A 24,119-nucleotide genomic window follows, 5' to 3' on the forward strand; every position below is an offset into this window, starting at 1 on the left:
TTAATATAATTAATATAAACTGAGAATTTTTAATCAGCCAACGTATGCAGTGTGAACAGCATTTCGCGCCGCTTTGTGTCGTCGGATGACAGACGACACACGTTGGACGCAGTGTGAATCCAGCAACAGTCAAATATTCTCTTATATTAGACTATCATTGGCCAATTTTTATTGTTTATAACTTATGCCATCGACTAATAGCTTATTGTAGAATGGCTTTTAGTTATTGTAGTACAATTTTGGAACACAGCCTCTTTTGAAGTATTTGTAACGCTAAGGGTCACTTTTACCAACGCCGATTAACTTAATCGCTGATTAGTCTATCGGAATTGACCAATCGTATTTGTCGTTAAGTAAAAACGACAAATGCGATTGGTCAATTCCGATAGACTAATCAGCGATTAAGTTAATCGGCGTTGGTGAAAGTGGCCCTAAGAGCTAGTTTCACAACCTCCGATTAACTTAACTGACCGGTTAAGGCCCGGTTTTTCATTATCTGGTTAACTTGTGGTTAAACTTAACCTGATGTTTTATCCAATGAGCTTCATTCATGATGATGCCATAAATGAAGCTCATTGGTTGAAACATCAAGTTAAGTTTAACTACAAGTTAACCAGATAATGAAAAACCGGGCCTAAGTGTCAACCGTGATTGGTTATTTCAGATCAATTCTACTTAACGATAAATGCGATTGGTTAATTCCGACAAAAAAATCAGCCGATTAAATTGACCAAAGATTGTGAAACTGGTCCTAAATGGAATGCAATCGAAGTTTGATAAGAAAATAAATTTTTTTTAAATATTTTACTACAGTCAGATTATAAATATTTACAATAAATATGAAATTTTATATTTATAATAAATGTAAAATATTGATATATTATGAATCAATGCAATTCCTTAAAAAATACTATATTTTTCTCTCTTAATAATTCTTCAAAACTTTTAGATCCGAATTCATAGGCGTTTCTCCGATCTCAGATTTCAAATCTGTCTTTGTTTCGTGTGTGGTACCGTAACAAACAAGACAAAGACAGATTAGAGATTTGACATCTATGAATTCGGACCTTAGATTCTCAAAAAAATTATCGCAATAATAAAATTCAAATGCTCCACGTCTTTCCTTCCCTAATTCTACTTTATTGAATTCTGTGTAATAATTTCTACTTTTTTATTTGTGAAACTAGTCCTAAATGGAATGCAATCGAAGTTTGATAAGAAAATAAATTTTTTTAAAATATTTTACAACAGTCAGATTATAAATATTTACAATAAATATGAAATTTATTGTAAATATTTATAATCTGATTGTTGTAAAATATTTTTAAAAAATTTATTTTTTTAATCGCAGTACTTTTGTGAAGAATGATTTTTTATTCACGATCAGTCGAAGTTGGTTAAATTTTTATGGAACTTTTATTCGGTGTGAGAGTGAGATTTTTCGAAAATTTTTGTAAAATTAGATAAATTTATACTGTTATTATATTACTATCGCGTACGTTGCAATCGTCACGCCTCATCGGTCATAAAAGCATACGTGCAGTATAGTGCGATAGGACTATCAACAGGAGACGGTTGATAATATTCAATGATCGTATGCGTTCGAAAAAATTAATCCTATCGCTTGTTTGTCATTTACGGATACGTGCACATTTTCTGGAAAAAAAATGACAGTCGTAAGTTTAGATATTCACTGTAAATAGTGTCTTGGTATATACATCGAGTTTGAGGTTACAATCTTTTTTTTTTAAGTCTTTTTGTCGCGATATTGTAACTGCTCAAAAATTTGTGACAAAGAGCACAGATTAAATGCTGCCTAATACAACTGACATAAATTACAAAATGTAATAGCTAATATAATTTTATAAAAAAATATGTATTTCTCTTGAATAAATACAAACATTCTAACCTGAAATTTTGCTTTGAGCACTTGTAATAAGATTGTTAAACAAAATTTGTAAACAGAATTTGTATTTGCACAGGTTATATTAGGAAATATTTAAAAAATGTTTCATTGTAAAGCCTGTTGTCTTTATACTTTTTTATTGAAATCAATCTTCTCTTATATAAAATTACATTGTTAAAAATGCCTGTATACTATTGATTGTTATAGAAAATTTTCAGAAAGGTTCCAGAAGGTTTCAAGTTTCCACATTTTATATATGGGGTATTTTACATGAAAGAGGTCCACATAAAAATAAACTTTTTGGGATTTTTAAAATGATAATGAAAACATGTTAGTGGACGTATTGTATAAGGTTAATGATAAAAAAATAAGCATTGTATGCCCTGCATCAAAGATATTGAAGGCTATTGTTCAACTTAAAAAAAATTTTGTTTTCTTTACATTTGTAGTTAAAATTAAAAAATCTTTAGATACATGATTTTTTTAGGACTTTTTCCATACTTTCAGATAAAAATATTAATTTTAGTGAGAAAAATTTAATAATATCAAAAAAAAATTAATTTTTTAGTTTTAAATAAAAAAATGAACAATTTTATTCATTTTTAAAAATCTGAAAAAATTCTTAAAAATACTTCAATACATGTAGAATATTGCATCATAAAACAAATTTTGGGATCGCAATGGGATCCTCTCGAAAACAAATATTTTTTTCAATACAAAATTATAATTTCAGCCAAAATCAGATAATATTAATTTTTATTGGCCAATTATTTAGTACTACGTAAATAACATATTTCTAATGAATAACTATAAAATAAAAAATAGTTGTAACATCTGCATTATATATTATTTAGACTTATTTATTTTTTCTTTATTTTTTTGGAAAAGTTTTGTTCCTCGTCAAAACTGAATTTTTTAAAAATTAATTGATCTTTTCTTGCAGGAATAATTGCATAATATTTTAATGTTCCCGGAATCGTTTTTGCTAATGCAAATCTTGGTTCTAGAAACTTACTTAATTTGTCGTGATTGGTCTTCGAACTAAATAAAATTGTCTTTTTCATATCATTTTTAGCCAACGTGTACAATATCTCAGCATTGAGAATTACACTTCCTTGCAAAGTAACTTTTCTTACTAATTGTTTAAAATTTCCATCAATACCATCACAGAGATCTTTTTCATGTGCTGTAGTAAAAAAGTGCCATTCGGCCGTGATATCAAAAAATCTTGCGCATGGTAAAGGAAATTATAATTCTTAAATTATAATTATTAAATTAGAATTTTCTTTACCATGTGGGTGATTTTTTTTTTTTTGGTATTACGGCTGAATAGCACTTCTTTGCTATAGCACATGGGAAAGGTCTCTGTGATGATATTGGTGGAAATTTTAAACGATTAGTAAGAAAAGCTACTTTGCAAGAAAGTGTAATCCTCATCGCTGAGGTATTGTACACATTGGCTAAAAATAATATGAAAGAGACAACAATTTTATTTAGTTCGAAGACAAATCACAACAAATTAAGTAAGTTTTTGGAACCAAGAATGCGTTTCGCATTAGCGAAAACAATTCCGGGTACATTAAAATATTATGCGATTATTCCTGCAAGAGAAAATCAATTAATTTTTAAAAAATTCAGTTTTGATGAGGAACGAGACTTTTTTCCAAAAAAATAAAAAAAAATAAATAAGTCTAAATAATATATAATGCAAATGTTACAACTATTTTTTATTTTATAGTTATTTGTTAGAAATATGTTATTTACGTAGTACTAAATAATTGGCCAATAAAAATTAATATTATCTGATTTTGGCTAAAATTTTGTATTGAAAAAAATATTTGTTTTCGAGAGGATCCCATTGCGATCCCAAAATTTGTTTTATGATGCAATATTCTACATGTATTCAAGTATTTTTGAGATTTTTAAAAATGGATAAAATTGTTCATTATTTAATTTAAAACTAAAAAATTACTTTTTTTTGATACTATTAAATTTTTCTCACTAAAATTAACATTTTTATCTGAAAATATGGAAAAAGTCCTAAAAAATCATGTATTTAAAATTTTTTTAATTTTAACTACAAATGTTAAAAAAAGAAATTTTTTTTTTAAATTTAAACGATAGCCTTCAATATCTTTGATGCAGGGTATATAATGCTTATTTTTTTATCATTAACTTTATACAATACGTACACTAACATGTTTTCGTTATCATTAAAAAAATCTTAAACAGTTTATTTTTAGGTGGACTCCTTTCACGCAAAATGCCTCATATAACAGTTCTGGAAGAATTCTGCAAAATGTTATAAACTGTTGCAATGGGATATTTCTAAAATCTATCACATGCAGTAAATTTAAAAATGTATCCAAAAATAAAATAAATCATCAAAATGTAAGAATGGTTCCCAAATGATTATTAAAAGTAACTTTTTGATCAATTACAACTCATTTTTATTTATTTTGATTTGCACTTTTCATTTGAGTATGATTTGTGATAATATCAAAGCAACAGATTGATACAATTATGTGTTTTACAATACTATTAGAATTCTGTAGGATAATAACCATATTAATAAATTAGGTAATATAGTAGTACGTTAAATAGCAAATACTATTTGTCTTTACTTTTTTTAAAAACCACAAAGTTTTAATTTTTCAAAGTAGATTAATGCTACCAAAATATGGATTTCTAATTTTTATTTGTAATAAGATTCAAGATATAACAATGTTACGCAGAGAAAATATTGTCATTTATACATATAAAATGCATTTTTTTATTAAACAATTTAGATATATTTACATTTATGATATTAATTGAGTTACAATAACTGGATTACAATTTATGATATTGGATTACTAAATAACATAAAACAAAAACTAAGCATATTTTATATATAATTTACTTTGTAATTTTGTAGTTTTTACAATCTTCTGAATATAATAAATTATCATTTCTGAATTACTTTGAATTTATGAAATAATAAAGTTGATATACTCCAGAGATAATACTCAATTAGAGAATTATAGTCAACAATGTTTCAATAAGTTTCAGCCATTTCAATAACTTTTTGATATTTCAGAAAAATTGTAAATTTTTTAGCAAATTTTCAGCAATTTTTCTATAAGATTTTATATAAGCAATAATGGTAAATATTTTACTGTTCCAGAGCTGTTGCTTTGAAATGTTACAAATATATTTCTCAACTTTTATGAAATTTAAATATCTTCTTAAGAATGTTGTCTTGTAGAACTAGTCAAATTCTATTTTTTTATTATTTATTATAATCAGATCTAAAAAGTTCATTTATTAAAATACACAATTTATTACAATTTAGTTACGATTTGTGTTTCTCATCTAATGAATTCTTCTTGTTAATTAAAAAAAAAAATTAATTTCAAAATTTTTTGATGGCTCTATTAATCTGTTGACTATGTATTGTTTTTGCACATATAGAGCTCAAACAATAATTTATTTAGATTATGATTTTGTTATTTTAGGAATTAAAGAAGTTTCTCTATGGATTGTTAACTGATGTAGAAGGTTTACATAGTATATTAATTACGGACAGGGATGGAGTACCTGTTATATCTGTAGCCAATGAAAAGGCACCAGAGTTAGCTACAAGAGCAAGTTTCTTGTCTACTTTTGGAATGGCTACAGACCAAGGAAGTAAACTGGGACTTGGCAAAAATAAAACCATTATATGCATGTATAGTAATTACCAGGTAAAATATACAATAAAATGTATGAGATATACAGGATAATCCATAAGTATTTTAAAAATTTTTAATGAGTAATTTCTTACATTGATTCAAGACAAAAACTTTTTGTATAATAATATGTCCAAAACGGCTTAGTTTCAGATATATGATTATATGGAATTTTCATTTTGAATTAATATGAGGAATAACTCCTTAAAGTTTTTTACAATACTTAAGAGTTTTGTATAATATTTATACTATATTCATGTATAAATTTTATGTTGGCAATTTTAAGACAAAATAATTTCTTGAAAACAAAATTATAAAGATAATAATTAGTAAAAAGAACAATTATTTTTAGACATTAGAAACAATTTACATTATTTATTTAATATATTTTTTTATTAAATAATAAAATATTTTTATATTTTTAATTATTAATAAGTAATCTATAAATAATTTTTTATGAGAAATTATTTTACATTAACTTATTTAAATAATTTGAATTATTTTATATCCTCAAAAAATAAATTTTAAAGGTCGACCGGCCAATGACGAGTCAACATTTATACCTCGATTTTTTATTCGTGATACATATCTGTACTTTATCATATTTTATCTCGTAGAAATTAGATTATTCGATTATCAACTTAACCTTACTCCGAGTCGAATTGAATTAGATCTCAGATCTCATGTTCAATTTGAAACTCGAAACTATCATAACAGAAAGTGTTGTCTAACTCGTCTATCTTCATCAAAATATTGTTTCACTGTTATTATTTCTCTGTGAGAAGTCGAATACGTCTTGTATATCTTAATTGTCAACCTCAGCTATATGAGGTCTTTTTTATAATAAAAGAAAGGATGAGTTAACAACATTATATATTCTAACTCAAAATTGCGAGAGTCATCACTGCCCACTGTTTGCTATAGACAGAAGTCTCAATGGTATGCGAAAACAATGACGACAAAGAAAGCGTAATTGTAACGATATCGATTTTTTCATCTTCTGCAAACTGCTATTATTAAAATTCTCGTTTAATCTTTAATATGTATTTTAATTTTAAAGTAAATTTTTCTAAATGTTTTTTTTTTGGCTGATGAAGGTTTAATATAGCCGAAACGTTCCATATGTAAATCTATTTTTTGAATTAAAGATTTTTTTACTTCCATCTTCTCGGCTATCCATAATTCTCGGCTTGTAAAATTGACCTGTTCTTAATTTATTGTGTTTATTATTTTTTCCAAAAAATTGCTTTGTAATAGATTGCAAGAGATTCTCCTGATTATAAATATTGAAATAATAGCATGATTTTTTCAATATTTTAACCCGTAAAGGTCACTCGAGATTCAAAGGACCCCATGCTGACTTTAAGGGTATACAGACCATTCAAAATCGAACAACTTTCTATGAAACTAATTTTTATCTGAAAGTATACAATCTTGAGAATATACCCCTAAATTTTTGTTGAATTACCTCAAAAATTAAAAATTGTATGAATATTTTTGTAAAAAAAGTCAAAGTTTGTAGTTTTTCTTTTTTTTATTTGAATCTTTTTATTATGTTACATTTATCTGAAAGTATACTATCTTGAGAATGCACCCCTAAATTTTTGTTGAATTATCTCAAAAATTACAAATTTTATGGATATTTTTGTAATTTTGTAGTTTTTTTTATTTAAATTTTTTTATTATGTTAAATTCTAATAAAACAAAAAATTATTAGATAATAAAAAACAGACCTCAAAGTATGTTCAGTAAAATTTTTGCGACGAAATATTAAAAAGCTGACAAATAGTGACTGATTAACCCCGTGTGACCATTATGTTATCATTTGAAAGTGTGGTTTAATTAACCCGTAACCCCATTATGGGTTAATTGAATTTTGTATGAAATTTATCTTAAATGACAGATATCTTCATAGTCTCTTCGGTCAACTTATAAAATTATTAATGTATTGCGAATATTATGTATTACGAATTATAATTTAATTGTGTATAGTGCTGATTGTCGTCTGAATTTCATAATTAAGAATTTTTCTTATTTCCTTTTCAGGTAATCCAAATGAATAAGTTGCCGTTGGTTGTTAGTTTTATCGCTAGTCATAATTGCAACACCGGCCACGTGTTATCACTAGAAAATAAGATTGATCCTATCTTAAGTAGTTTAAAAAATGCGGTAGTGGAAGCCTGATGGTTACCTGTTGTCCATTACGGGTGATAAGCACTGCTGAACACTGTTCAGATATGGATTATAAGGATTGTGTAAACTGTAATTTTTTTTTGTTTTTTTGAGGACAACAAACATGTTTTCACATTTTTACTCGCATTTGTTCGTAATGTTGTAGGTATGTTTTCGAAAAGTAACGATTATTACATAATACTATCAAAACGTATTACAGATCTCTTTTTGAGAAATCCATAGACATACTTGAAGTTAGAATATTATTTATTTAAAAAAAATACTATACGTGTGATATTTTTTATAAAATCATGTATTTTAACTTTTCAATTTATGGGACTAAGTAATTTTAGCAAGTAATAAATAGTCAAGAATTTTTTTAAATTGGTAGATTTTAAATAGAAGAATAAATTTCAAAATCACGAAACTTCAGAAAACATCTAAATATATTAATGCAGTTGTACAATTTTTAAACATATACTACATAGAATCTTTTGTAAAATTATTAGAATATAATAATAAATTAAGTAATTGGATTTGTGATAAGAGATTTTTAACAACATTTAACAAGATATTGCATAATTTACTTTATCAACTATATTATTTAATTATAACTGATACATATAATTTAATGAATATGAATAATCAAATGGAGATTAGGATTTCAAATAATTACATTTATACAATTTCTGCAGAAGAATCAAAGAAAATTTTATTAAATCATACATAAAATTGAATAAATAATCATTTCTAGTAACATTTTTGAATAAGTAAAGTAATATAAGAAATGCACAACATGGAAGAAATATGAATTATTATAAAGAGTAAACCAAGGCCTTGCCCTCAAGACCATTGAGAATATTTTGCGCTGCGATTATCGACATATCGTTACGGGTCTTGATTGTTGCGCTGCCCACATGTGGCACAATTTCTGTAATTACCAAAATAAAAAATTGATATGTCATGTATGTTCTAAATTATAACATTATTGTATATTACTAAAAGTGTGTGAACTATTCGAATATGAATCAAATTGATTCAGGTAAGATTCGATTCAGATTTAAATTTCTATGATTTGAATATCCAAATTATTCGTAATTTTTAAATTTAAAAAGAGTTAAATATGAATTATATATTAACAGTTTTGTAAAAATATTTAAAATTACTATAATCAATATATTATTTTTTTTACATAAAAATATTTTTTATTATTTATATGTAAATATATTAAATCTAATATTCAATCTAACACACACACACACACACACACACACACACACACACACACACACACAAAATAATTATGTTTTTACTAATAAATTTAGGCTTTGAAAAATGAAAAAAATATGTATATAACAATTGATAAATATTATTTCTGAATATGCATTTATTATTATATAATTCTTTTAAATTGTCTTCATTTTGTGATAATTATATTTTAAAAATTTAATTCGATTTTAATTCGTTTTGACTTAAAACGAAAATTTTGTTAATTTGGTTCAATTCCAATATGAAAAAAGAGATGAAATTTGGTTTGATTCAGTATAAAAAGAAATCAATTCGTACATACATCTCTACATATTACATTCCTAAACATTTTGAAATTATAGAATTTTTACAATACAACACAAAATACGAGCGAATTCCGTACAGTATTTCTCAAAGCATGCCAGATGGTTGGGCTATTGGAAAATCTGATAATGGGTGGATGACAGCTCAAACATTTTATGAATATATTGTTAATGTATGTCATCTGGGTTTTACATAACAAGATTTCCATGCCTATTATTTTGTATGTTGACGGTCATTGCTTTCATTTAACAATGCCATTAGCACAGTTTTGTATTGAAAATAGCATTGAATTAGTAGCATTATATCCAAATGCTACCTATTTATTGCAACCATTAGATGTAGCATTTTTCCACTAAAAGCTGCTTGGAAGAGACTGGTACAAGAATGGCGTACAGAAAATTATGGAAAACTTATAAGAAATGAACAATTTGGACTACTATTAGAGAAAAGCATAGGAACTTTAAATATTCCCGAAATAATGGCTAATGGATTTCGAGCATGTGGACTTTTTCTATTTTCTGCAGATGCTTTACAGTACGATAAATTATTAACAAAATAAAATATGAGTAACTTTACTAATGATTTTACGCTATCAGAAGAAGAAGGACAGAAGCTTTTGGAATTTTTTAAAAAATATATAAATTTTGAGGTATTAAAAAGACCTTCGCAGAGGCTAAGAAGAAAGGAATTTGGGATGGTAAACTTGAAAATCAAGAACTTTTTAACTATTGATTATCACTTCAAAATCTTCCAAGTAATTTTTCCTAATTTTTCCACTATCAATTCATTTACATTTTGCTTACCTTTATTGTTTTTTGTCCTATTACTTTTTTTTTAAGAAGTGTCGATAAATATTGTACCGTCTCAAACAGAGAACATTTCTACAAGTGATGCTACCAATAACAACTATATTAATGAAAATGAAATAAATAATGAAAGTAATGACAATGCAATTTAGGATATAACAGAAAATAATTTTAATAAAACATTTAACACGTTAATAGATGTAGAAATAGAACAATTAACAACTGTAGGCAATGATATAACTAACTGTGACGAAAATTTGGTATTAACTTTGGAATTGACAAACCCAGAAGTTTCCTCAGAGTATGTTGCATAATTAATATAAACATATTATTTAGACTATATTTTACATTTATATCCAATATTTGCCGTTATTTATATAAAATTATCTAGATAAAGAAATAGCCTTATCTTATTTTTATCTAAATTATACTGTACGTTATCTTTATTTTAGATAAAAGAAATATCTTTTTAAATTATCTGAGATGTTTTTTGCTCAATAATGGTATTGTCTGAAAATTATCTAGATAAACTTACGAATTTTTATTTTTTATTTAGATAAGTGAAAATTAAATTATCTTTATCTTATCTAAGATACATTTATAATAATGTAATTTATCTTATGTGTATCTACATAAATTTTAAGTTATCTAAACGTAACACTGCTTATATCTAATTAAAATGAGATTTTATTTTAGATACAGGGTGTCAGGTAACGATCGCCCGTGGTTTCGTGGATTGATAAATCAAGTAAAACTGAGCAGAAAAGTCCTTTACCACTTTTTAATATTTTCCATAGTTAACGAAATAAAAATTAATAAAGTCTGAGAATAAGCGCGTATCATCGCGCGCAAGGACCGCCCGCCGATCGCCGAGACGTAGGCAGCCGCGGCTGTAGGCGCGGCGCTGTGCGGTGAGGAGGGAAAACAGCTACTGCTTTTCCTTCCTCACCGCACAGCGCCACGCCTACAGCCGCGGCTGCCTACGTCTCGGCGACCGGCGGGCGGTCCTTCGCGCGGTGATCGCGCGGTGATACGCGCTTATTCGCAGACTTTATTAATTTTTATTTCGTTAACTATGGCAAATATTAAAAAATGGTAAAGGACTTTTCTGCTCAGTTTTACTTGATCTATCAATCCACGAAACCACGGGCGATCGTTACCTGACACCCTGTATACATCTACTGTTCAGAAAGATAGTTTTTCAATTAATACAATGACTAAAGAACAAGAACCCGTCTCTTTAAATCAAAATGGTATATTTTAAAATTAATAAAGAAAGTCATAGATATGTATCAAGTAATTTCTCTACTGTATGCAATTAATTAATTTACAGAGAGTCAAATTATGAATAAAGATAAAATCCTCCTGATGTACCAGAAGTATTTAAGTCTGCTTTATTTTGGCCAAAAATACAAACAAATGAAGTAAAAAAACGTCGGTCTAAAGATAAAATTCTATCGGTAGCTATTTCGAAACAATGGTACGAATATCATCTTTTTAAAGCTATAGAAAAAAATAAAAGAATAGAAATTGAAGAAAGGAAAAAGAAACGTCAGAAAAAAGTTATGGAAAAAAGGAAAATACAAGAAGAAGCGAGATTAAAAAGAATTGCAGAAAAAGAGGAAAATATAAAAAAAAGAGAAGAAGCAAGATTAAAACAAATTTTGGAAAAAGAGGAAAAAATAAAAGAACGAGGAGGAATAAAGAAAAAAAAACGTTGAAAAATAAAGAAAATACTACAGAAGTTTTAAAAGAAACAGAAATAAAAATTAAGATTTTATATATGTCTAATAAATAGAGCAAAACATAAATACAAGTTTTAAATAACATGTTATAAATAAATAAATTTTGTTAAATACAAAACGATATAATTAAATATGTTTAATGTTTTATATAGCTTCTGTCAGCAATAAGATCAGTCATATATTCACCTCCTGTCAGTAATAGGGACATTCATATGTTCGTCACCTGTCAGTAATAAAAGCATGCATATGTTACAAATTGGGACAGAACCAAACTGACATATCACTAAATGGTACTTCAGCTACTTTTCAAAAAATATTATAAACAAATTAAAATCTGCCCATAAATAAAAGAAAAGAGAACACAATTAGAATCCCAAATATTCAAGCTTCCTAACAAAATCAATTTTATATACTTTCTTTAACATGTACATTATTAATTTATTAATTTATTATTACAATGAGGTTACTACGTCACTAATTGGGATATTTCCTTAGTTGGTATGCCGAGTCATCTATCTTTGTTTCATGGACTTATTCAAATATCTAAACTTCTCTTTCTAACGGGAACAGTTATGCACAAGAAGTGTTACACTAATTTTTAATCGAAGGTTAGATTAGTTTCCTCTTCATTGCGAAAACACGTGAGAAAGAAATAAAAAATTTATTCTGTTTTGCACGTTGTCAACAGCGTAAGAGTTTGCAAGAAATTTGAATAAAAAAAATGTGTATTAAATTGTATCCCTTTTAACACCGATGTTAATAATAACTTTAAAATAAATTGATTGATGTAAATAAGGGTCAAAAATAAAAAAATCTTTATTTTCAAAATTATAATTAATAATTAGTACTATTTAAAATATAATTCTTAATATTAAAATTAATTTTTATGGAAAAAAGTATGGATAATAAATAATTGATGAAATAATCTAAAGATAATTGAAAATATAATTATTATCAGAATCATCAATAATTAGTACTATTTAAAGTATAATTCTTAATATTAAACAAATTAGAAAATAAATACAAGGTTTAAAGTTCCTAAAGAATAACAATTCAAATAAAACAAGAAGAGCTTTAGGGCCGTGCAGAGTGTTGTGTGCCAATACAAAATAAATATTAATATAAATAAAGTAAACATTTTGTCTATTTAATAATTAGTTATTTCAATACAATGTTTGAATTGAATATATCTGCATTAGGATATAGTTTTCGGGACTCATGGACTCATGTTCCAAAAACGATGTCCCTTCGCTCGTTCCTCGAGGATACATCTTGAAGTAAGACGCTTTTTGTTAAGCATGTTTCGTATGGTACGTTTGCGTAAGCTGATATCGTAGATATATCCGATTCAAACATTGCACTAAAAATGACTAGTTATTAAATAGTCGAAACGTTTACTTTATTTATATTGTTATTTATTTTGTATTGGCGCACAACACCCTGCACGACCCTGAAGCTATATTTTTGTTTTATTTGAATCTTTAATATTAAAGTTGATTTTTATGGGAAAAAAGTATGGATAATAATTTATGAGGTAATATTAAAGATAATTGAAAATATAATTATTATCAGAATCGTAATCAATAATTAGTACTATTTAAAGCATAATTCTTAATATTAGAATTAATTTTTAAGGAAAAAAGATAGATAATAAATATTTGATGAGGTAATACTAAAGACAATTAAAAATATAATTATTATAAGTCAGAATAGTCGTATTATTTGTAGAACAAACAACACTTTATAAAAAAAGCAATTTAAAAGGGGCAATTTAATGTTACGACTTTTTTAACTAATTTTTAAATCATTAAAAATAAACAAATTATAACTTTGGCGTAAATCGAGCCGTTTAAACGTAGTCATTGATGGGCAGTATACGTACAGTGCGGTGCAATGATTTGAAGAGCCTAGTAGATGGCTTATTGACGCCACAATCTAACATTATACAGGATGTGCAAAAAGTGTGGAAACCCCTAAATATTTCCGTTTCCTTGCATTTCACAAGAAAATGTTTCAAACAAAAGTAGTGTTTCAAAAGATCTATTTACTGATCTTATCAATTTGACCTTGGATGGCGTCGCCAAGGTCAGATCAAAATTACATTAACTTTTTTAAATGGAACATCTTATTTTTGATTCCAGAATCTTCCAAAACACTACAAAAAAGTTTATTTTTGTTGAGTACTTTCCGAGTTGTGAGGCTTGAAAGCTACGGTGTGCTGTAACTTTCAAGCGTCATAACTCGGAAAGTCCTTAACGAAAATGAACTTATTTATAGTGTTTTGGAAAGCTCTCGAAGTTGACTACAAGAAAATGCAATAAAAAATATAGAATGTCAGGAAAGTACCGATACCCTTACTTAGGAAACTACCGATACTCTCATATTGTATCTTTTATTGCACATTCTTGATATGACCTTGATGACGCCATCCAAAGTCAAACTGATAAGATCAGTAAATAAATCTTTTGAAACACTACAACTTTTGTCTGAAACATTTTTTTGTAAAATGCAAGGGAACGGAAATATTTAGGGGGTTTCCACACTTTTTGCACACCCTGTATAATATATGCTAGACTGTGGCGTCGGTAAATCAGCCATCTATTAGGTCCTTCTAATTATTATACCGCACTATACAAGGATCGAAAGAGAAACTAACATGTGTGAAACAAAAAAGGTAAATCCAGCTAGAGCTCTATATTATAAGAGTAGCACAATCCTTTTATCTTTTAGCGATGCCGACTAATGGATCTAATGATTTATCATCCAATGAGCATTCAGTGATTTTAGTTTCCACACTTTTTAGCCAATCAGCATTAGGTCCAACAGGGCGGCGTTTGCGCTATTCTTATAATCCGTTTCTTTTCTGTTCCTGAACTCTCTAAATAAGTGTACACTTAAAATAAAATAGATAGATGTTTCAAAGTTAGCGAAAGAAAGAAGGAACGTTCCAGTGCAGTCTAGTGCAGAAATAGAAAACAAGCCTAATATAGAGCTCTAGATCCAGCATACCAACTGGCTAACACTAAATAGTTTTATTTTTCACAGTTGGCTCTCTGATTAATTGTAGGGCCAGTTTCACAACTTAGTTTAACCGGAGTTTAAACCTTTAAACTTGGTTTACGGTAAATATTGTGTCCCACAACTGTCTTAAACCTCGGTTAACGTTGTTAAACTGCGGTTAAAGTTGAACGGCGAAATTCGGGCGTTTAAGGTAGATAACCGAGGTTTAATACTGCAGCGCCACTGCTTTCAGTAATCTTTCGAGTATTGTACTTCATGGCTGATATCTCCACGGAATTGTAAAAAGGTTATGTTGCAAGATATGGCTCTGGAATATATGTTATCGTCATCTGACGATGAAGATTTTGTGCAAATAATAAATCGACGCCCGAGAATAATTAGAAGACGACCGTCATATTTTGAAGAATTTGATGACATTGATTTTTATGCTCGATTTCGCTTAACCAAGGAATCTGTTACTGCAGTCTAAGAGAAATCAAAGAAGAAATTTCTTATAAAACAGAACAGTAAAAATAGTTTTGTAATATTATTAAATTAGTACTTATAGATTACATACTATAATTACGATGACCATATGTGTTTTTCAAAAGAACAGTTTTTTTTTATTTCGAGTGGCTGTCTTTTAGATTTATTTATTTTTTTCAAAACTCAATTTTGTCTTTCATTCTAATCTGTTGTTCTTTATTTTATGAGAAATTTTTTTCTAATTAGTGTTCCAATGTTTAATGTACTTAATAAAGTGTAAATTTTTACAGTAACAATTGAATTTAATTGTTTAGTTCAAACTGATTTGGAAACATGTAAGAAGAAAACTTTAAAACTTTTAAATTTGTTCATTACTTTTTGCCTTGGTGTATAGAACCTGTAATATCTCATTCCCTACTCTTCGGTAACAACCAATCACACTACTTGTTCTAGAAGAAAGATAAGTCTGTTGAAGTTTCTTCGCATAGATTATAGGTTTACGTAACCTAGAGTTAAAATTTGGTTGTGAAACGCGATAGAAGTTTAACCGTGGCGTTAAACTTGACGGTAGTTCAACTAAGCTCGGGTTAAACCCAAAGTTGTGAAACTGGGCCGTAGTCCTTGCAGAGCAAAAGTAAGTGTGGTTTAACCGAACTACATACACCATGTAATTTTTGTGGACGGGATCCGATAGCACACGGTGCGATAGCCCACCAACCAATCATCTTGACTTATCTAACCCAACCAACGGAAAAACTCTAGGCATCGGCCGCTGTGAGTGGTGGTGTGCTATCGGTCCCGTGTGCCATCGGGATCCGCCCAATCCTTTCACCATGATCGAGACTGAGAATTGAGCGCTCTTCCCTGAAATCGCGTCTAAAACGCGAACTCGCGCTCACACATAAGGCGGGAGGATTTAAATGGTAAATTCGCAGGATTTAAAATATGAAAGGACAAGGTGACACATTTTGGTAGTGGGATAACTAGCTTCCTCCGACTCTTGTATATTTCTCATATGCTACCGCGTTCCGTTAATGACCAAAAAGTTGTAGATGACGATACTATCTAGTTGGCCGATGGGTGGGCGGGTCCCAACCGACTAACCTTAATCCACGGATTGATGAGGTTGACGAGGATTAAATTAATAGCAAAGGAAATTTATTTTGCATAGGTTAAAACAAAAAAAAAATGAAATGTATAGTTGTCGGTTGTGATATTATTGAATCGAATACATTAACTTTTTCTTGTAAAATTCATAAAATAAATATAATTTAATTCTTGTATTGTTTATTATTATTTACAAATAAGATTAACACAATACTATTGCGATTTAAATAATAATAAAAAAGATAACCAATATATAAAAACAATTCCAAATTTTGTAAAACATGAAAAGTTAATTGTAATAAAAATATTTTTTATATTTTATTATATTTCCAGATAGTACAGACAGTTAAAAAGAAATTCAAAAAGAATTAATAAGTCGTAAATTATCAATTTTAAATTTGTTTTCAGATAAGAAAAGAATTCTTTCTTTAAGCTTTTCAGAAAATTTCTTTTGCATCTGAAAATAAATTCAGAATTAATGACATACGACTTAATTCTTTGTAAACTCTCTGTACTATTTGCGTAATTATTTTTTTTATAAAAATTTCTATTAAAAATGAATAAATTTATATTTACAGACTAACATCATACAATAATATTTTACGATATTTTATCATTTTATTTCATTATTTTATTACTTTTTTCATTTTTTTAAGCCAAATCACTGTAAAAGAATATTCATATATCGTTTTGGTTGCCTCTATTAGTTTATTCTGTAATTCTTAGTATTATTATTGTTGCATAGTTCAACTTTTCTGTATAAATTAATTTATATATTATATATTATACTCAAAATAACAACATAACGATAAAGACACTGCTCTTAAAAGTAACGAAGTTGATCCCATAATAAGAAAATAATATATCCCATCACGGACCCACCTCAACTAGATAGTATCGCCACCTAGAACTTTATGGTTATTAACGGAACGGGCAAAAGCTCAAGTCGGAGGGAGCTGGGGATAACTAAGGATGGAAAAAATGTTAATTTGAAATAAAGGATAACTATTCTTAATGTGTTGTCTGAGTTTGGCAGATCTAGAAGTAGTAAGTGGACAGTAAAAAATAATGTGATTGGCGTCCTGCCGAACCTCCCCACAGGGACAGTTCGGTGAATTAGTCATATTTTTCCTGAATAAGCTGTAATTTAAATTGTAGTGGTTGCTTCTGAGCTGATTTATGATCACAATTTTTTCTTTACTAAGAGATTTACGATGGAACCATGGGCGTTTATGATGATATAATGTGGCATGTTGGATGCCATTAAAACGTGCCGCTTCTTCAAGATATGCTTTAAATTTATTATATGTAGTGTAGTTTACTTGAGCAAAGAAATAAGCGTAGGAAATGCGGAACGGAGGAGCAAAGCCATGGCGGGCCGCAACCTTGGTAGCCCTATCCGCATTTTCATTTCCCGGCATCCCCTTGTGCGACAACACCCAACAAAGAGTCAAGTTGAAATGTGCCTTGTCTAGAAGAAAAAGCTTCTACTTAAGCCTGTATATAATGTGATTATCTGCCTTGTGACTGTTCTGCGAAATGGCTTGTAGCACACTTAAAGAGTCTATGAAACTGACAGAATTGTTTCAATGTAATTCTTTTATGACTCCTATGGCCTCGAATAACGCCCAAGCTTCGGCAGAGAAGATAGATGTTTTAGCTGGAAGTCTGTGTCATTGATTTGTTCAAATAAGGGATAAAAACGCTGGCCCCGACGGACGATGAATGATTTTGAGCCATCTGTGCAGAGGTGAGTATGCGTGTTGAAGAACTTATCAGTCATGTGTAGAAAACTTTGGTTGACTAGATCTCTGAATGAATTCTTGTTAAGCTTTGTAAGAGAGATGTTGATGTTTGGAGTAAAGGTGAAGGCAGAATGAGTATAATGAAATTTAGAAGGGACTATATATATATATATATATACAGGGTGTCCGGGAACTAGGGAACTTATTGCTTTGACAACTTAAAGGAGATAAAAAGGGACAAAAAAGTCTTATACCATTCTGCGATATTTGCTATAATTATCGAATTATAAAATAAAACGTATGAGCCAATGTGCGGTGACGCCGCGCCATCGCGCCTAGCTCGTAGGCAAGAGCGCGTGGCGGGACAGATGATGCGTCGTTGTTTGAATTTGCACGGCGCGACGATCTGAATTCGCCGCAGCGCGTGTACATACGTTGCAAAAATCAAATGTGTTATTTATCAAATGTGTAAGAAGACGTTTTAGCTAAAATAACACATTTGTTTTAGCACAAAAAACACATTCAGAACTATAGACATTTTTCTAGTGTTCTAAAGTAAATTTGCGGCAGGGATTGGAAACTTGTCTAGCATGGGGCAGCTCTCTTCCTCCTCATGTTTGTCATGACCACAATTAAGGCATCTTTCTATCCCCCTGCATACAGATCTGATGTGACCGACTCTGTAACATTTGTAGCAAGTTCGAAGTTTGGGAATATAGGGACGAACCTTATGTCTAGTTTTGAAAATGTAAACTTGTTTAAGAAGAGTTTGGCCCTTGAATTTGACACTGATTAGAGATGGAAGTATTAGTTTAGTCGAGCCTTCGATAGTGACTCGTTTTTGCAGCCTTTTAACCTCAATGATTTAGAATAGGCGTACGTCTATTGATTTGGAAATTGTTTCTACACTAATACTAGGCGAAATATTTCTTATAATGCCCGTACGCATAGTTCGGTAAGCGGGGATAAATGCACGCAGACAATGTGCGTTAAGAACCTGAGAGGTAACGAGATCATTGGGAGCTGCTTTAGAGATGATGTAGCTAGAATACAGTGGGTTAGTGACCTCAGTCTTGGAATTGTCGATATTGTAGACATAAACAGTAGGGAGCATTATCGAATATTTATATAAGAGTGAGCGAGATCCGTATGGTGAGGAGGAAGAAGTATTAATGGCGTCCCCTTTGTTATTGCCAAGTAAAACGGTTTGATAAGAGTAATTTGAGGATGAGCCAGAAAGCTTGTCAGCCGGAGATTGGTTGTTGTTCTTCATAGTGGAATCAGATTTGGTTGGCTCATCTTAAGTGTAGACGTGTGGGACTGTTCTGGTAGCTCTTCAGGGGGTCTATTCTCGAAAAATATTGCATACGAAAATACTAGGGAACTGTATAATCTATGTAACATATACTATAGTATTTTCGTATATTTTCGTATACGTTATTTTTCAAGAATGCGGCTCCTGATTGTCTTTTCCGATGGCATTTAGCTGGGTCAATATCCATAAAAACATGGCATTTTTCTGAGTTAATCTTTTTACTTCCTAGTCGGCAGGAATCTGCTGTACTGTAGTTAGTGCAACCACGGCTCGTATTTACATTAGATAATATTTCGCCTTGAGTTGGAAGAGTAATTGCCTGAAAATTTTGAATATTATCAGTTAAGTCCGAGTTGAAGCAGGCGTTACTATTCAATACTGATTTGAACTCGTTAAATTTGTCAGCAGGAACGCCAAAATTAGACAGAATAGAGATAAGAGGGCTAGAGGGGAGGGGAGAGAGGGAAGGCAGACGTACGGGAATCTCAGGATGCGAACGGCGCACATTGCCAGTAGAAGCACCCGTCCTGCCGCCCCCTGTCTTCGAGGCAGAGGGGATACTGTTCATTGTTTGTCGTACACGAAATGAAGTTGTACATTCGCAGATCGCGCACTTATAGATAGAAAATATGATTCTATCTATTTAGGAGACTAAATAGCCGCAAGTAGACTAAAAAAAAAATACTCAAAAATGCCTACGAATGCAATTATGTCGCAGAGAAACATTGAAACACGTCTGCTCGCTACGATCCGTCATGAATCAATCCCAAGCGTATAATATGGACGGGATCCGATAGTGCACAGTGCAATAGCCCACCAACTAATCATCTTGACTTATTTAACCCAACCAACGAAAAAACTCTAGGCATCGGCCGCTGTGAGTGGTGGTGTGCTATCGGTCCCGTGTGCTATCGGGATCCGCTCGTATAATACACTGAAATATAACCTACAAGAGGTGTGACGTAAACTGTGCATTACATACGCGTCGCATTATTTACACGGAAGCAGTGTTTTCAACATGCAACAAATTGTACTATATTGCATGGTATTCATATTATTTTGTCCAACTTCTATATATACGATTGATTTTTTGAGTACTTAAATGTATGATGAAAAGGAGTAACAAGAAATTAAAAGATGATTACCGACCGACATTAGGCAGTTTTAGAAGTTCGTGTCCTGGTGGTAGCGGTTCCGGATCTGTGACGTCTAGACCGGCAGCGAATATCTTCTTATTACGTAAAGCTCTCACAAGTGAATCGGTATTGACGATTTGACCGCGAGATACATTTACCAAGATAGCTGTTTTCTTCATCTTGTCAAAAACGCTATCGTTGAAAAGTCCTTGAGTTTCGTTAGTTAAAGGCGCCGAAATCACAAGAAAATCACTCTGTTCCAGAAGCTCATCCAGAGATACAAATATCGCACCAAGTTCATCACCTGAATCATGTTATTTGTTTTAAAGAATGACTGTTACTAGTTTTATATATATATACAGGGTGATTCAAAACGACCCATGTGTCCCTGTAAAGACGTGTTCTTGAATAAATTCTGAGACGATTTTTCCTGTACGAAAATTTTGTCCGACGCTTACTTTTTGAATAATAAGAGGATAAAGTTAGCGAATCACGGGCCGTACATACGTGGTAGACAAAGGCGGCGCAACTCAACGTCCGACGCGGGCGCTTACCTGTGTCGAACGGTGAGTTGCGCCGCCTTTGTCTACCATGTGTACACGGCCCGTGATTCGCTAACTTTATCCTCTTATTATTCAAAAAGTAAGCGTCGGACAAAATTTTCGTACAGGAAAAATCGTCTCAGAATTTATTCAAGAACACGTCTTTACAGGGACACATGGGTCGTTCTGAATCACCCTGTATATATATATATATATATATATATATATATATATATATATATGTATATATTCACATAAAAGATTTATACGTATAACAAAAGAATCAAATAAAGTTTAATGAGAGTACACCACGAATATTGATGCGCGAGATAAAATTATTACTAATTAGTTATTAATAAAGTTTATTCATCTTTAATTTAAATAAATAAATAAACGTTTCGACTCACTTTAGTCATCCTTAGCATATTCAATGACAAAATTCCATAAAAATTGTCTAATTATTATCAGTCCAAAAAACAGTTGAGTCATTAACAATTTGCTAAATCCGAAGTGACAATTTCAAACAACGTCGTGTAAAAAAAAATGAAATGCTTTTCCTGTAAATTTTTGTGCATTCTGCTCAAGTCAAAACCATTACAATAATTAACTCTTTTGTTAATTAAGCCTCCCTGCTTGCACCGTACGGAACAGAAACGTGCTGTTTTGTGGTCACAAAGTCGCAGAAAATATGATACGTCATTTGCACGTCGTTGCGACGTAACTAAATAATTTGAATATTTTAATTAATTAGCTGTTTGTTGAATTGTCTTCTGTATTATGACTTATATTTTAAAGATAAATAATATTTTACTTTTTAAAAATAATGTTTTTCATTTAATGTAATTAAATTTAATACATAATTGTGAAGACGTTACGTAGAGTAATGTGCAGTGGGGAAATACTATCGCGGTATCCGGCTACCCGGATCACTAAAAATTACTATCCGATGCATCTCTCATAATTATTTCCTTAACCATGCAATTATAGTCACAAATACTTTTTTCTCTGCGTATAGTAGTACACAAAGTCACTAGATGGCTGTTATAGCGTTCTATTTCTCGTAAGAAAGTAAACACGTAAATGGTATAAAAGGCGGAGCATTATGAGATTTTTCACTGATGTTCTATTATAGTAGAATAATTTTTCTGGTGAATTCCCTTGAAAATGAAATCAAGTGGATGATGTTTTAATTTACTATATGATTAAAACTAACCTTTTTAAACTTCCAATATTTGGAACCATATAAACATAATAGATTAACTATACATAAAAGGTAGAATATTATAATTTAGAATTACTATAATTTATAGTTTGCACCGAAAACCACTATAAATACAGTTGAATTATGGTAATTGCAATCATTCTCTTCTCTCAGTGTAAAATTATTATACATTTTATCTAGCAAGTATTTTACGTACATAATGCAGTAAAAACCAATCTTAATTTTTCAAAATTGGTCGATAATTTTCAGGTCACAATTAGTGCATAAGTCACAAAATACACGTTATTACAACGTCGCTGTCACCAAAAATGGGGATGTTAGTTACGTCTCAGCGACAGCTCAATTCGGTTCTTAAGTCAATTTTTAGTAACATTGTCAATCGATAGAATATATTTAAATATATTTGTAACTTTTTTATTTTTGCAATCTACTCTTTATTTATAAAGTTATAGCAATTTTAAAACACAGTCGAACGTCTAATCATTTGAACGCTCCGGAATTGCTCGAGATTATCCGAACTCAAAAATGACGTCACGATGTTGTTGCCGAAATCATAGTATGTATGCACATAGTACTTAGTACAGCTGTATGCTCAATTTTTATTTAATTTGAACTGCTGTATTGTTATTACAACAAATAAACATGAATTATCGATGGTGTTTTGTGTTCTTGTGCAAAAATATACGAAAAGTGCACCCGCTAAAGTATTTGTGACAGTACTACGCGAAGAAGTAATAAGGTAGTTGTGGTTTCGATTGGCTCGACGTCCGCATGAATCAACAAAATCGAATTATTTTTGTTGTGATGATCATTTTGTTATAAATATTCAATATCAAACCATTATTTCCATTAGTATCTATATTTCTAAAGTTTTGAGGCTAGGTTATGAGAATAGTATCTAAGAATGATATGTTGTACAAATAATTCTTTAGTTGATATTTTCTAACTAAAAGATGACATGGAAAATTATATTTGTTTCTCTTTAATGGGTGAGCCTATAAAAATGAAATCTGGAGTTATGCCACATATTTTTTCCTGTCAACTCGATAGAGAACGAACTGCAAATTATTCCTTTCATCTTACTGAGATACGAAAGAGGTTACTGATATTTTGGCTGCAGGATACTCTTCGTTTGATGTTAGAAATAAATGAACTTACATTACAGCTTTTGCATTTCCTAACTTCAGCAGCGTTGAATTTGTCATTTTCCTTAATAAACTTACAAACCATAAATACGTCTATTTTAAACAAATTTGTTAAATCAGCTTTAATAAAACCTGATTCTAAAATATTTGCTATATTTGAAACTACTTTTTGTTTATAATTTGATAATAATAATTGTGCGAAACTATCACACAGCAGAAGGCTCGAAGCACGCGGAAAAGGAACAACATCTTGACGTCACACCAATAGCGATACGTTTTCATCCATTTGAATTTCTATGAATATTTAAACTTTATTATTAAAAAAATATAAACAAATTAATTGATTTTATTTTAATAAATCGTCATCATAGTACTTATATTTTGATAAAACAATTAAATTTTCCAATTCAAAAATTTATTTACGAACCCAATTACGTTTCGAACACTAGTTGAGACGTCGCTGAGACGTAACATGCGACGAGTTAGCACGTCACAGCGACGTGCTTGTTA

The 24,119-nt window shown here is 30.0% G+C and overlaps 3 protein-coding genes across 5 annotated transcripts in view; 2 read left to right on the forward strand and 1 right to left on the reverse strand.

Annotated features, from left to right (window-relative positions):
* The first annotated feature begins 1,325 nt into the window (after positions 1 to 1,325).
* LOC105196605 (ragulator complex protein LAMTOR3-A) lies at positions 1,326 to 8,768 on the forward strand. Its single transcript, XM_011162623.3, has 3 exons — positions 1,326 to 1,676; positions 5,404 to 5,631; positions 7,663 to 8,768. Exons 1-3 carry the CDS (start codon positions 1,668 to 1,670, stop codon positions 7,798 to 7,800), a joined length of 375 nt encoding a protein of 124 aa, XP_011160925.1. The 5' UTR covers positions 1,326 to 1,667; the 3' UTR covers positions 7,801 to 8,768.
* LOC105196609 (glyoxylate reductase/hydroxypyruvate reductase) overlaps positions 8,475 to 24,119 on the reverse strand; it is a 46,940-nt gene continuing 31,295 nt past the window's right edge. For all 3 annotated transcript variants that reach the window (XM_039455275.1, XM_026140149.2, XM_039455276.1), the window contains exons 6-7: positions 20,714 to 21,004; positions 8,475 to 8,719 (exon numbers count right to left, since the gene is read on the reverse strand). In XM_039455275.1, coding sequence (XP_039311209.1) covers positions 8,604 to 8,719; positions 20,714 to 21,004 — 407 coding nt within the window. In that variant the 3' untranslated portion in view covers positions 8,475 to 8,603. The remainder of the gene's footprint in view (positions 8,720 to 20,713; positions 21,005 to 24,119) is intronic.
* LOC105203366 (tudor and KH domain-containing protein homolog) overlaps positions 18,121 to 24,119 on the forward strand; it is a 95,148-nt gene continuing 89,149 nt past the window's right edge. Inside the window, exon 1 of the mRNA XM_039455273.1 lies at positions 18,121 to 18,254. The gene's annotated coding sequence lies outside the window, so the exon portion shown is untranslated. The remainder of the gene's footprint in view (positions 18,255 to 24,119) is intronic.

The sequence above is a fragment of the Solenopsis invicta genome, chromosome 11, assembly GCF_016802725.1.
Source record: "Solenopsis invicta isolate M01_SB chromosome 11, UNIL_Sinv_3.0, whole genome shotgun sequence".
Taxonomy (NCBI): Eukaryota; Metazoa; Arthropoda; class Insecta; order Hymenoptera; family Formicidae; genus Solenopsis; species Solenopsis invicta.